General features: G+C 34.1%; 2 protein-coding genes across 2 annotated transcripts in view; both read left to right on the top strand.

The window, feature by feature from the left end:
* The window catches only part of LOC134854068 (PC-esterase domain-containing protein 1B-like), a 34,872-nt gene extending 26,780 nt beyond the window's left edge, over positions 1-8,092 (top strand). Inside the window, exon 5 of the mRNA XM_063870142.1 lies at positions 7,748-8,092. Within this exon, the coding sequence (XP_063726212.1) occupies positions 7,748-7,932 (185 nt within the window). The 3' untranslated portion in view covers positions 7,933-8,092. The remainder of the gene's footprint in view (positions 1-7,747) is intronic.
* The window catches only part of LOC134854067 (coiled-coil domain-containing protein 191-like), a 40,250-nt gene extending 26,780 nt beyond the window's left edge, over positions 1-13,470 (top strand). Inside the window, exons 2-3 of the mRNA XM_063870141.1 lie at positions 8,424-8,608; positions 10,127-13,470. Of these exons, the coding sequence (XP_063726211.1) occupies positions 8,435-8,608; positions 10,127-13,273 (3,321 nt within the window). The 5' untranslated portion in view covers positions 8,424-8,434 and the 3' untranslated portion in view covers positions 13,274-13,470. The remainder of the gene's footprint in view (positions 1-8,423; positions 8,609-10,126) is intronic.
* The last annotated feature ends 233 nt before the right edge of the window (positions 13,471-13,703 follow it).

Raw genomic sequence — 13,703 nt, forward strand, 5'->3', positions numbered from 1 at the left:
TCAAACAACATAACAATAATAGAAAATCGAGTTCAGAAATTTCTAACTATACTTTCATTTTTTCCAACCTTGGTCGCAAATATTGATACCTCTTTTAGGACACCTTAACAGCTTATTGACATATTGTGCTTTGACATTCGAATAGCAACCAGTTTACATAGTTTATGCTTATTTAATTCATCAAATGAACCGAAAAAAAACTATTTGTTTCAAACAACATAACAATAATAGAAAATCGAGTTCAGAAATTTCTAACTCATTTTTCATTTTTTCCAACCTTGGTCGCAAATATTGATACCTCTTTTAGGGCACCTTAACAGCTTATTCACAACATGTGCTTTGACATTCGAATAGCAACCAGTTTACACAGTTGATGCTTATTTAATTCATCAAATGAACCGAAAAAAACTATTTGTTTCAAACAACACAACAATAATAGAAAATCGAGTTCAGAAATTTCTAACTCATTTTTTATTTTTTCCAACCTTGGTCGCAAATATTGATACCTCTTTTAGGGCACCTTAACAGCTTATTCACAACATGTGCTTTGACATTCGAATAGCAACCAGTTTACATAGTTGATGCTTATTTAATTCATCAAATGAACCGAAAAAAAAACTATTTGGTTCAAACAACATAACAATAATAGAAAATCGAGTTCAGAAATTTCTAACTCATTTTTCATTTTTTCCAACCTTGGTCGCAAATATTGATACCTCTTTTAGGGCACCTTAACAGCTTATTCACAACATGTGCTTTGACATTCGAATAGCAACCAGTTTACACAGTTGATGCTTACTTAATTCATCAAATGAACCGAAAAAAAAACTATTTGTTTCAAACAACATAACAATAATAGAAAATCGAGTTCAGAAATTTCTAACTATACTTTCATTTTTTCCAACCTTGGTCGCAAATATTGATACCTCTTTTAGGACACCTTAACAGCTTATTGACATATTGTGCTTTGACATTCGAATAGCAACCAGTTTACATAGTTTATGCTTATTTAATTCATCAAATGAACCGAAAAAAAACTATTTGTTTCAAACAACATAACAATAATAGAAAATCGAGTTCAGAAATTTCTAACTCATTTTTCATTTTTTCCAACCTTGGTCGCAAATATTGATACCTCTTTTAGGGCACCTTAACAGCTTATTCACAACATGTGCTTTGACATTCGAATAGCAACCAGTTTACACAGTTGATGCTTATTTAATTCATCAAATGAACCGAAAAAAAACTATTTGTTTCAAACAACACAACAATAATAGAAAATCGAGTTCAGAAATTTCTAACTCAACTTTCATTTTTTCCAACCTTGGTCGCAAATATTGATACCTCTTTTAGGGCACCTGTACAGCTTATTGACAGCATATGCTTTGACATTCGAATAGCAACCAGTTTACATAGTTTATGCTTATTTAATTCATCAAATGAACCGAAAAAAACTATTTGTTTCAAACAACTTAACAATAATAGAAAATCGAGTTCAGAAATTTCTAACTCATTTTTTATTTTTTCCAACCTTGGTCGCAAATATTGATACCTCTTTTAGGGCACCTTAACAGCTTATTCACAACATGTGCTTTGACATTCGAATAGCAACCAGTTTACATAGTTGATGCTTATTTAATTCATCAAATGAACCGAAAAAAAAACTATTTGGTTCAAACAACATAACAATAATAGAAAATCGAGTTCAGAAATTTCTAACTCAACTTTCATTTTTTCCAACCTTGTTCGCAAATATTGATACCTCTTTTAGGGCACCTGTACAGCTTATTGACAGCATATGCTTTGACATTCGAATAGCAACCAGGATTGTGTAAAACCGATTTTCTTCGTAGGTCATTCCTATTTACATCAATAAAAAATTTTAACTTGGTAATTCAAAAAATCATTTCCATGAAGAAAACCTGTACGCTATCAAACAAATTGATTCAAAATTGCATAATAGAAGATAAATTCTAATACATAACGGGTAGACTCTACCAACACTCATTTTCCCCCTTACTTCTTAAGGAGTGTCTTGAATAATCTTATGGATTCAGTAACTGATTAAACATTATTTTATTCACGTATTTAATAATAATGTACACTTGTTCCATCCACAATCAGTTTTGTAACTGCAAGAAATTATGCAACAATAAAGTGTTTTCTCTCTCTCTCGCAAACTGGTGTTTCTTGATATTATTGGTTTAGAGGGAGTCGCTCGTGTCGTTAAGCAACCAGAGGAAGTACTTTTGATTCAGATAATTGACAGATGGTGATATATACCCTGCCGAAACATGTTTCTCGCTAACTTTTCTCAACGAAATGTGTTTGTCGCTAAGTGTTCGAGGTTCAGTCACCTATTCTTGATTTTTGTCGAGATTGTCTTACTGTTGGCATCATGTCTACGTCTTCGATGCCACAACTCGATAAGACAGTGTTTTGTTTTCCAAAAAGTAGTTTTTTTTCAAAGTGACTAATTATTTGTTTGTGTTTTTACATTTGCGAAGCAAAGTGTATCAGTACGAACTTTCATTTTTTCCAACCTAAGTCGCGAATATTGACGCCTCTTTTAGAGCACCTTAACAGCTTATTGACAACATGTGCTTTGACATTCGAATAGCAACCAGTTTACACAGTTTATGCTTATTTAATTCATCAAATGAACCGAAAAAAAACTATTTGTTTCAAACAACATAACAATAATAGAAAATCGAGTTCAGAAATTTCCAACTCATTTTTCATTTTTTCCAACCTTGGTCGCAAATATTGATACCTCTTTTAGGGCACCTTAACAGCTTATTCACAACATGTGCTTTGACATTCGAATAGCATCCAGTTTACACAGTTGATGCTTATTTAACTCATCAAATGAACCGAAAAAAAACTATTTGTTTCAAACAACATAACAATAATAGAAAATCGAGTTCAGAAATTTCTAACTCAACTTTCATTTTTTCCAACCTTGGTCGCAAATATTGTTACCTCTTTTAGGGCACCTGTACAGCTTACTGACAGCATATGCTTTGACATTCGAATAGCAACCAGGATTGTGTAAAACCTATTTTCTTCGTAGGTCATTCCTATTTACATCAATAAAAAATTTTAACTTGGTAATTCAAAAAATCATTTCCATGAAGAAAACCTGTACGCTATCAAACAAATTGATTCAAAATTGCATAATAGAAGACAAATTTTAATACATAACGGGTAGACTCTACCAACACTCATTTTCCCCCTTACTTCTTAAGGAGTGTCTTGAATAATCTTATGGATTCAGTAACTGATGAAACATTATTTTATTCACGTATTTAATAAAAATGTACACTTGTTCCATCCACAATCAGTTTTGTAACTGCAAGAAATTATGCAACAATTAAGTGTTTTCTCTCTCTCTCGCAAACTGGTGTTCCTTGATATTATTGGTTTAGAGGGAGTCGCTCGTGTCGTTAAGCAACCAGAGGAAGTACTTTTGATTCAGATAATTGACAGATGGTGATATATACCCTGCCGAAATATGTTTCTCGCTAACTCTTCCCTGCGAAATGTGTTTGTCGCTAAGTGTTTGAGGTTCAGTCACCTATTCTTGATTTTTGTCGAGTTTGTCTTACTGTTGGCATCATGTCTACGTCTTCGATGCCACAACTCGATAAGACAATGTTTTGTTTTCCAAAAAGTAGTTTTTTTTTCAAAATGACTAATTATTTGTTTGTGTTTTTACATTTGCGAAGCAAAGTGTATCAGTACGAACTTTCATTTTTTCCAACCTAAGTCGCGAATATTGACGCCTCTTTTAGAGCACCTTAACAGCTTATTGACAACATGTGCTTTGACATTCGAATAGCAACCAGTTTACACAGTTGATGCTTATTTAATTCATTAAATGAACCGAAAAAAAACCATTTGTTTCAAACAACATAACAATAATAGAAAATCGAGTTCAGAAATTTCTAACTCAACTTTCATTTTTTCCAACCTTGGTCGCAAATATTGATACCTCTTTTAGGGCACCTGTTTAGCTTATTGACAGCATATGCTTTGACATTCGAATAGCAACCAGGATTGTGTAAAACCGATTTTCTTCGTAGGTCATTCCTATTTACATCAATAAAAAATTTTAACTTGGTAATTCAAAAAATCATTTCTATGAAGAAAACCTGTACGCTATCAAACAAATTGATTCAAAATTGCATAATAGAAGATAAATTCTAATACATAACGGGTAGACTCTACCAACACTCATTTTCCCCCTTACGTCTTAAGGAGTGTCTTGAATAATCTTATGGATTCAGTAACTGATGAAACATTATTTTATTCACGTATTTACTAATAATGTACACTTGTTCCATCCACAATCAGTTTTGTAACTGCAAGAAATTATGCAACAAAGTGTTTTCTCTCTCTCTCGCAAACTGGTGTTCCTTGATGTTATTGGTTTAGAGGGAGTCGCTCGTGTCGTTAAGCAACCAGAGGAAGTACTTTTGATTAAGATAATTGACAGATGGTGATATATACCCTGCCGAAACATGTTTCTCACAACGAAATGTGTTTGTCGCTAAGTGTTCGAGGTTCAGTCACCTATTCTTGATTTTTGTCGAGTTTGTCTTACTGTTGGCATCATGTCTACGTCTTCGATGCCACAACTCGATAAGACAGTGTTTGTGTTTTCCAAAAAGTAGCTGTTTTTTTTTCAAAATGACTCATTATTTGTTTGTGTTTTTACATTTGCGAAGAAAAGTGTATTAGTACGAACTTTCAGTTTTTTCCAACCTAAGTCGCCAATTTTGACTCCTATTTTAGGGCACCTTAACAGCTTATTGACAACATGCGCTTTGACATTCGAATAGCAACCAGTTTACACAGTTTATGCTTATTTAATTCATCAAATGAACCGAAAAAAAACTATTTGTTTCAAACAACATAACAATAATAGAAAATCGAGTTCAGAAATTTCTAACATTTCGTTGTGAAATTGAGCATATGTTGTCAATAAGCTGTAAAGGTGCCCTTAAAGAGGTATCAATATTTGCGACCAAGGTTGGAAAAAATGAAAGTTACCTCTTTTAGGGCACCTTTACAGCTTATTGACAACATATGCTTTGACATTTAAATAGCAACCAAGATTGTGTAAAACCGATTTTCTTCGTAGGTCATTCCTATCTACATGCATTATTTTATTCACGTATTTAATAATAATGTACACTTGTTCCATCCACAATCAGTTTTGTAACTGCAAGAAATTATGCAACAATAAAGTGTTTTCTCTCTCTCTCGCAAACTGGTGTTCCTTGATATTATTGGTTTAGAGGGAGTCGCTCGTGTCGTTAAGCAACCAGAGGAAGTACTTTTGATTCAGATAATTGACAGATGGTGATATATACCCTGCCGAAATATGTTTCTCGGTAACTCTTCCCTGCGAAATGTGTTTGTCGCTAAGTGTTTGAGGTTCAGTCGCCTATTCTTAATTTTTGTCGAGTACGTCTTACTGTTGGCATCATGTCTACGTGTTCGATGCCACAACTCAATAAGACGGTGTTTTGTTTTCCAAAAAGTAGTTTTTTTTTTCAAAATGACTAATTATTTGTTTGTGTTTTTACATTTGCGAAGCAAAGTGTATCAGTACGAACTTTCATTTTTTCCAACCTAAATCGCGAATATTGACGCCTCTTTTAGAGCAACTTAACAGCTTATTGACAACATGTGCTTTGACATTCGAATAGCAACCAGTTTACACAGTTGATGCATTTTTAATTCATCAAATGATCCGGAAAAAAAGGTTTGTTTCAAACAACATAACATTAATAGAAACTCGAGTTCCGAAATTTCTAACTCAATATATCTCGCATTTTTATGGAATGCATAAGTTATACATAATGTGGGTCTATGCTTTGCGATTTATTTTATGCAAATTGTGTCTTTTTGTATTTGGTCCTAATTTTGCTTCATCCAATTTCTTAGCATATGTAGCTATGTTATTGGTTGCTAGTTTATAGATTTAAAGCATCTGTGGCTGAGTGGTTGGTGCGTGAGACTCAAATTTTCTTGGTGGCAGATTGGAATCCGACTAGTAGCCGAGTTTTTTTTCGAGGCTCATTTCCTTTTCTTATGTCACGTGATAGACCTGCTTGTTGGTCGTGTTCTCGCAAGTGGTTGCAAAGCGCAGCTTACCCTCTGTGTTTCTAATCTGACTGCCTAATTGTCTTAGGGTTGTAGTAGTCATTTCGCGTGCAACGCTTATCAGAATAATCATATATGTACGGTTGTATGTAGAAAAAAGGCATAATTCCCTCAGAGTGAAAAAAGACGTTTTGTTGTGACTCTGATGAATCCTTCCAACAGACTGTGTTGCTCAATTGCATGCAATACGTAGACAACTGAAAGTTTAGCTTGTAGTAAACAATTATTCGAAAATAGTTGCTTTAAAAAATTTTCATAAAATGGATATCAAAAACTAGTCATTTTACGCTTAGAACATGTTTTCAAAGGTCGTTGTGGCCTTCTGTAAGAAATTGTAAAATCACTTAATAATAATTTTGGAAATTTGGTTCGACACACGAAATCAAGTTTTATAAAATGATTACACGTATCTCTTTTTGATTTGAGTAGGAAATATCCGACATGCTTTTGTCCGACGTTGTATTTCTTGGTGCTAAAGGGTTTTCGAGTGCTCAAAGAAATTAGTCAATATAATAAGAAAAAAAAGAACGAAAGACAGAAAGAAAGATAATTTATATCCCCATATATAAATTACTATATCAATCAACAAAATTTCTATCATAATACAACATTGATGATGGAAAAGATAATTGTAAGGCATATTTAGTGGCTCTAATTATCTACTCTTAAGCAACGAATAGTTGTACTTAACTACAAAAATAAGGTCTTAGTGTTACCAACAGTGATGCTAGTTCAACAAAGTTTAAGAAGGGTTAAATCTCCAAAAACCAGTGAAAGAGAAAAAATTTTCACTTGATAGTCAATAGTGATTTTGACTAAATAAAACCCAGAATCTCTGTTTAAAAATAAATCTTAAACAATTTGCGCAAATTTTTGGAGATTTAACCCTTTTTAAACTTTGTTGAGCTGCACCATATTGCACCATATTAATTCTGGTGAAATTCTAAGCAACTTTTGTTCTCTTCACTTTTTGTCTAATCTTAACCCAATTTGAGAAAAACTCGTTTGAAAATTCAAGTTTTGTTCGATTTGTCCGGATAATTTAAATCAGCACTGTAGTTTCTGGTGATTTTTTTTGTTACTTTTTGGAATTGTTCAAATTTGATTTCTCTTGTTTTGGTTTCTTTTGGTATTCAATTCGTTTCTTTTGATTAAATGAAGCCAAACTTCACTACCGAACAGCAAAAATGGAAAAGTTCAGGAAAACGTGATCTTGAAATTCAAAGACAATTAACTTTAAGGTCGTATAACTTTATCTTCGAAATTCTCTTTGAAATTTCAAAAAAAAGTCACTATTTTTTTCGTTTTCCTCGAGTTCGTGACTCTTTTCCAACTGTTTTTTGGCTAATTTTCAAATATTGCGTAATTTAGAATATATTTTCATATTTGACTGTATTTGAGATTCCATTTTTCACATTTTCATTTTTGAGTAGCCTTTTTTCGCTTTCTCAGGCTTAGTTGTTTCATTGGCACCAAAATAGTTAGTGCTGAGTCATCCATTGTCTAATACTTTGGAAGCTTCATGTTGTAGCCACTGTATTATCATGAATTTAAACTGTTGTTGTTGTTTCAGGTCACAGAATAATCACAACCTACCTATGTTCGTACATAGCCGACTCTTTTCAAGAAAAGATTTCGGCTAATTTTGCTTACACGGGACAGTTGCCAGCTGTCATAATCCACAGGGACCCCAATGTCAAACAGTACCCAGAAGAGTTTTGGAAAAAGCAGATCGAATCAATCCGCAAGTTGAAATGAATCGATTTATTTGTTACATTGCACTCTCTCATAAAGTGATTTTTTGAGCTTTCTGTATCTCAAAAATAAATAGATAATGTTTATTGAAGACTTTGCTAAATTATTTAGTTTGGTTGAATTTGCGTTACCAAACGCATTGTCAGATGGTTAATTTTGTTTTGTGTCAAATTAAATTTTGGATTTTCTGATTTAAAAATCTGAAAATGTATAGTTTTGGAAAATACTCTTTTCATCGACGATCATTTTAAATCTACATCTTAAAGTTGCTAGAAAACAAGTTCATTTTGATTTATTGATTAGTTATGAAGTGAAACGGTTCAGAAAAATGAAGCTGTGTGGCGATGAAGTAGTTGCTGCGTGCCAAAAACTTTACACGGAGGGTGAATTTGATTTTTTTCGTGCAGCTGATAGTTAAACGTATTTTTTTTGCCCAGCTTGATGATATTTGTCATAATTTACCTTGTTAACTTATATGCTAGGGAATGATTTTCAGTATTTTTGAATGAGTTCGTATAAATGGCGCCGAGCAAGCCAGAAGCATTCGGAAATCGAGGAGAGGTTGCGGTCTGTACACGCAGATCAAAAGGACGACCCGCGATTGTGGTGCGAAAAGGTAGCAGCGGCAACAGACTACGCCGTGTCAACAGTTAGTGGGAAGAAACCTCCGAGTTACATGGTTAGTTGAATTTTAGAAAAATCAGTTTGATTGATGGATAAAAACCGGCCCGAGCTAAAAAGGAGCTGCCGTTTAATTCAGCCGGAAATATTGAGCGGTATAGTAATAATTATCAAATATAGTAATCATAATAATAAAAAAACAAGTAAATTCCAACGCATTTGAGTTTTTTGGATTGGATAGTTAATTGACGACTCTACCACCGAAGTTATGACGCAACTTTGGGTTCAGGTTTTTTTCCCCATGTAAATCCAGCTACCATGAATCAACGTCATATGGGGTTGTGTGATAACTAGAGTCGTGATCCCTAAAGCCCTTACAGTCTTAAATCAAGATGCATTAAAAATTTCCTGTGAAAAAGTTCGAGAAAAGCTTGGCTTTTAAAGTGAAGAATGGTTGAATTGATTCACAAGTAATCGAATTGAGTGATATTGTTACTTTAAGGGTTAATCAGCTGCCGTATAGTTTTTTAAGTTGCGCATATTGAAATAGAGTACTTGTCAATTAACATTTAGCTTTAAAAAAATCACTTACTATTTTTTTCAGATGCGTGTTGTTTTGATAAATTGTTCATTGAAGAGATATTAAGGTGATATGATTTTTCTAAAAAAATATATTAAAAAATTGAAGAAAAACAATTGTAGTCCTCCACAGTCGCACATCAGCGAAGTTTCTATGTTTTCAAAACTAATAATTTACTTTCTTTTTTCTTTCTGTTTTTTGTTTTCAAAAAACAGTTTTTTTCTGTTTTTTGTTTTTGTTTTCAAAAAACAGTGTTTTTTGTTTTTCTTTCTGTTTTTTGTTTTCAAAAAACAGTTTTTTTCTGTTTTTTGTTTTCTGCGTAAGATTTTAAAAAGTCAGTTAACGAAATGAAGACAATAGTTTAGGTCGTATTGATATTTTTGTTCCGACCATTGAAAATGGAGAATAAATTTGTATTCCGATTTGTTTTACTTTTTTCTTTCTGTTTTTTGTTTTCATTACAAAATCAGGTTGCTCACAAAATCATCGGAATGGGTCGAGTATCATATATCATTTTGAAGCTTTTTCAGTCGTGATCTGAACAACAAAAAATTTTCCAGTATCGAGATAAACCGGTTTCAATTTTTTGAGTTTAAGTCGAATTTCGAGCGAGCAAAGCGATCGAGTAACGTTCGTTATATATAAAAATTAGCATTTGTATTTGAAATTCTTAGTGCTTCAACGTGCTGTATTTTTCTCAATGTTCGAAAATTGAAAAATGTTTAAAAATTTTCAATGAACCATTTTTTGGTTTCCTTTTTCTATTAGTTTTTTCAAATGTCCTTTGTTTATTAGATTTCCCAGCGAAATAAATAAATTACTTATTGATCCAGTTTTCTCAATCAAAAAAGTGCCAATCGTAAATTTTTCGTGAAATTCAAAGAGCCATAGGGGAATATCTCCTCCGCCCACCCATAGAAGCAGGTGCAAGTGGTAAAAAAGGATAATTTTTAGATTATTTAATTTGCTGCGTCTACAATCATTGCATGTGTTTAGGCCAAGAGTCGTAACAGTGGTATGAGTTTCGGATCGCATAATCATCAGCCTGAAGTGTACATAGACGACGATGAGATCCAAAAAACAGCGCAAGATTTGCTAAATCAGTGGATGACTGAAAACGTAGACAGAGAAAAGGAAGAACGCCAGCTATGCGAACAATTAGATTTAGAAGAACTCGAAAACTCTAACCGCTTTGACTCGAAATTCGATCGAAGTTCCGAAAATTTGTTCCGTGAAGATCAACGTGGATCTCATTTTGCTATGTTTAACGGCGGACCCGATGGATTTAAGTCTACAAAACACGAAATATCGCCAGGATTTGCTTCTAAATCGAGATCGAAAGACAAAGAAAATGAAGTGAAAAAATCGAGACGAAGTACAATGTTTGGAGCTACTAATTCAAGTGGATTATCAGGATCAGCAGATAATGGTGGAGATCTAGATTCATATGATTTCAAGCGGAAATCAGTCGCCAACACTTTCGGAAATGAGCAATTCAACTCTCATTCAAGATCGAATGGATATTTCGGAAGTGATAGTAATTATACGCAAGCATCAAACTATAATGGAGCTTTAGATAGTTCGTTTTCGAAAGATTCAGAATTGAACAAAAAGTTTAACGAGTTGGAAGAAAAGTACGAGTTGATGACAGTCGACTCAATTCTAGACGGAATTTTGAACAAACAGTTTGATCAAAATAAACACATCATGAAGAATTTAGGATTTAAGAATGAGAAAACTCAGCCGACAGGCGGTGGCTTGGCCGCAAAAATGGAATTAAGACACCAAGAAATTGTGAAAAAACGGGAAGAAAGGCTGAAAAAAGTAGATACAAATAAGAAAGAAAAAGAAGTCAGCCGTGAAACCGAAATGGCTGCAAGAAAAATTTTACTCGAGGAAGAAAAATTACAAATCGAGCAAAAAGCAGCTGAAGAAAAAAAGATCAAAGAGGAGATGGAAAAAATAAGGCGTGAAATTCATGAACAACAAACTGTAATGCGTGAACAACAGAAACGGGACTTCGCTTTACGACAGGCTGAAATTGAAAAAGACAAACTTAAGCTTGAAAGTAAAAGGCAGAAAGAAAATATGGAGAAATTAGCGCTGGAAAAAACCCGGGAGGAAAATAAGAGAAAAATAGCTGCACGAATGGAACAAGTCAAAATTAAAGAGATGAAAATTAATATGCATGTGTTACAGAAGCATTTTCATGCTTGGTATAACTTTATAATTGATCAGCGACTGAAAATTGGCAAGGCTGTTGCTTTAAGCGAATGGCGTCTTCTTTCAAGGATTTACAATACTTGGAAACACAAAACGGTTCAAAAACAGTGCGAAGTTGAGGCAGTTAAACATGAGCTTAATATGAAACGATCTGTACACTTTGAAAAAATGGCCAATGAATTCAACAGAGTTCGTCTGTTAAAAAAGTGTTTTAGCAGATGGACAGTCTTTGTCACAATTTCACATGAAGAACTTGACATTCAAAAAGAAGCCGAAAATCGTAAAGAACGTTTGGAAAAGTTTTTAGACGCTGCAAAAAGTGGAAAATTGTGGCATGAAAACAGTGTCGACAACGAAGAAAACGAACATTTTTCCTCAGAGCTAGGAGATACGGTAGCGTTTCTGGAGAATTCGGGTCACAGAAGTACAAACAAAACACAGCGAACAGTTACAAATAGATCTAATAGTTCTAGCTTCAAAAGCGAAAAGATCTTCAAAATGTTCAACTCGAAACCGAATGGCGTTGTAACGTCAACACCGCGTCTGAACAATTCAGGCGAAGGATCCAAAATGAGAGGCAATTTTAAAGTTGAAACTCCATCAATGCCCTGGCAAATACGGAAAGGAATAGCATCTGACTTGACCATAGAGCAACTTGAACAAATTGGACAATCAACTAAAAAGGCTATTAATGATTCAGCAAAACAAGTGCAGGAAAAATTAACCGAGAAGCAAACTGCGCAACAAAAACAACTTCAGCAGCAGGAGAAAATTTTGAAAGACCAACAGAAAGTGATAAACCAATTGCAAAAACAACTAGTTAGTAACAAAAAAGTAGGCGATTTTTTTGCAAATGATCTGTGCGGAACACCACATCACGTTTCTGAACCTTGCGGAACACTCTATACTAACAGTGTGACATCAGCAGCTTCGGAGGTTCCGTCGGGTCGCTCGGAAGTTTCCTCAACTATTTCGCGAGCAACTTCAGCATCTGCAGTGAAACATGACCCGATTGTTTCGGCGATGGAAGAGCGTGACCGAATTCGCCAGGAGAAACGAGCGAAGTTTGAAGCTATTAAAAGGAAACGGGAAGAGGAAAAGTTGAGACTAGCAAAATTGGAGCAAGAGGACTTGGAGCAAAAGTTGTTAGAAGAAAAGCGAGTAGCGGCCGAAAAAAAACGACAGGAATTGTTACAGCAGAAAGAATTGGAACGTAAAAAGGCTGAAGCTAACGCTAAGTTACAAGCTTTAAATGCGAAAGCAGATGAGTTCAATGAAAAGCGACTTGTAAAATATTATGGCGTCAAACCATGGATAAGATTAGTTAAATTAGCCGAAAGCAATGAAGTTCTTGCAAAAAATTGCTTCGCTAAAAAAATATGCGGAAATTGTTTTGCTGCGTGGAGACAAGACGCAAAAAATTCGGCTGAGCTGAAACAAAACATGGCTGAAGAATTGAACGGTTACTTTTTGATTAGAAGACATTTCAAATCGTGGCGTAGATACAAGCAGATATCTGATATTTTGATGTTGAAAGCTGAAAGGCATTTCGCTAGAGTTCTGAAAAAGAACTTTTTCAAGCAGTGGGTTGTGTTTACAGATCAGAGGCGAATTGAAAGCGTGATGAATTTGGAAATAGCTGAAAAACATAATGAAGAACGTCTCAGTAAGAGGTGTCTGAAAGCGTGGCGCTTGATTCCTGGAATCGAAAAAGCGGAACGTGAACGCATTAATCGTCGCGCCGAATTGAGAAGTTTAGTGGCACAGATAATTCCGGACTTCAAAGGTACTTCGAATAGTGAAGAGCAAAATGATAGTTTGGAAATGGAATCCACGCCGATTCTCGGTGCTGAAGTTGACCAATCAGAAAGAGATCAAAATGATTATCTACACTATACTAGCTTTGATCTTAGAAAATAAAAACAGTTTGCTATGAAGATATGATGCTTAATTTAGGTGGTGCCATATTGCAGCTTAGTTTTGAAAATATGTAGTTTTTTTGCTGTAAATTTGTAAATATTGTTAGAAAGTTTTTTTTGTATAGTTTATTTGAAATTTAAGGTCATAAGTATTTAATGTTTAGTGCTGAGTACATTTAAATGTAGAATAACGTAAAACTTTTTCTCTCACTTTTAAGAATTCGTTGCAGTAATTATGCAAGAAAGCTTGAGAATCTGTTTTTTTCCTCGAACCGAAGTCGCACCATTTAGGGCAGTTAGTGTGCAAAGTTTATTGCAATAATCGTTTTTGCGGGACCTTTTTTATACTCTTTGAAGATAGTGGTGCATATACAAAGAAATGCAGAAATTAATGTGGCTCAGAAATTACTCCAAATTGAATTCAAAAGTAC

Source organism: Symsagittifera roscoffensis, chromosome 9 (genome assembly GCF_963678635.1).
Source record: "Symsagittifera roscoffensis chromosome 9, txSymRosc1.1, whole genome shotgun sequence".
NCBI lineage: Eukaryota > Metazoa > Xenacoelomorpha > Acoela > Convolutidae > Symsagittifera > Symsagittifera roscoffensis.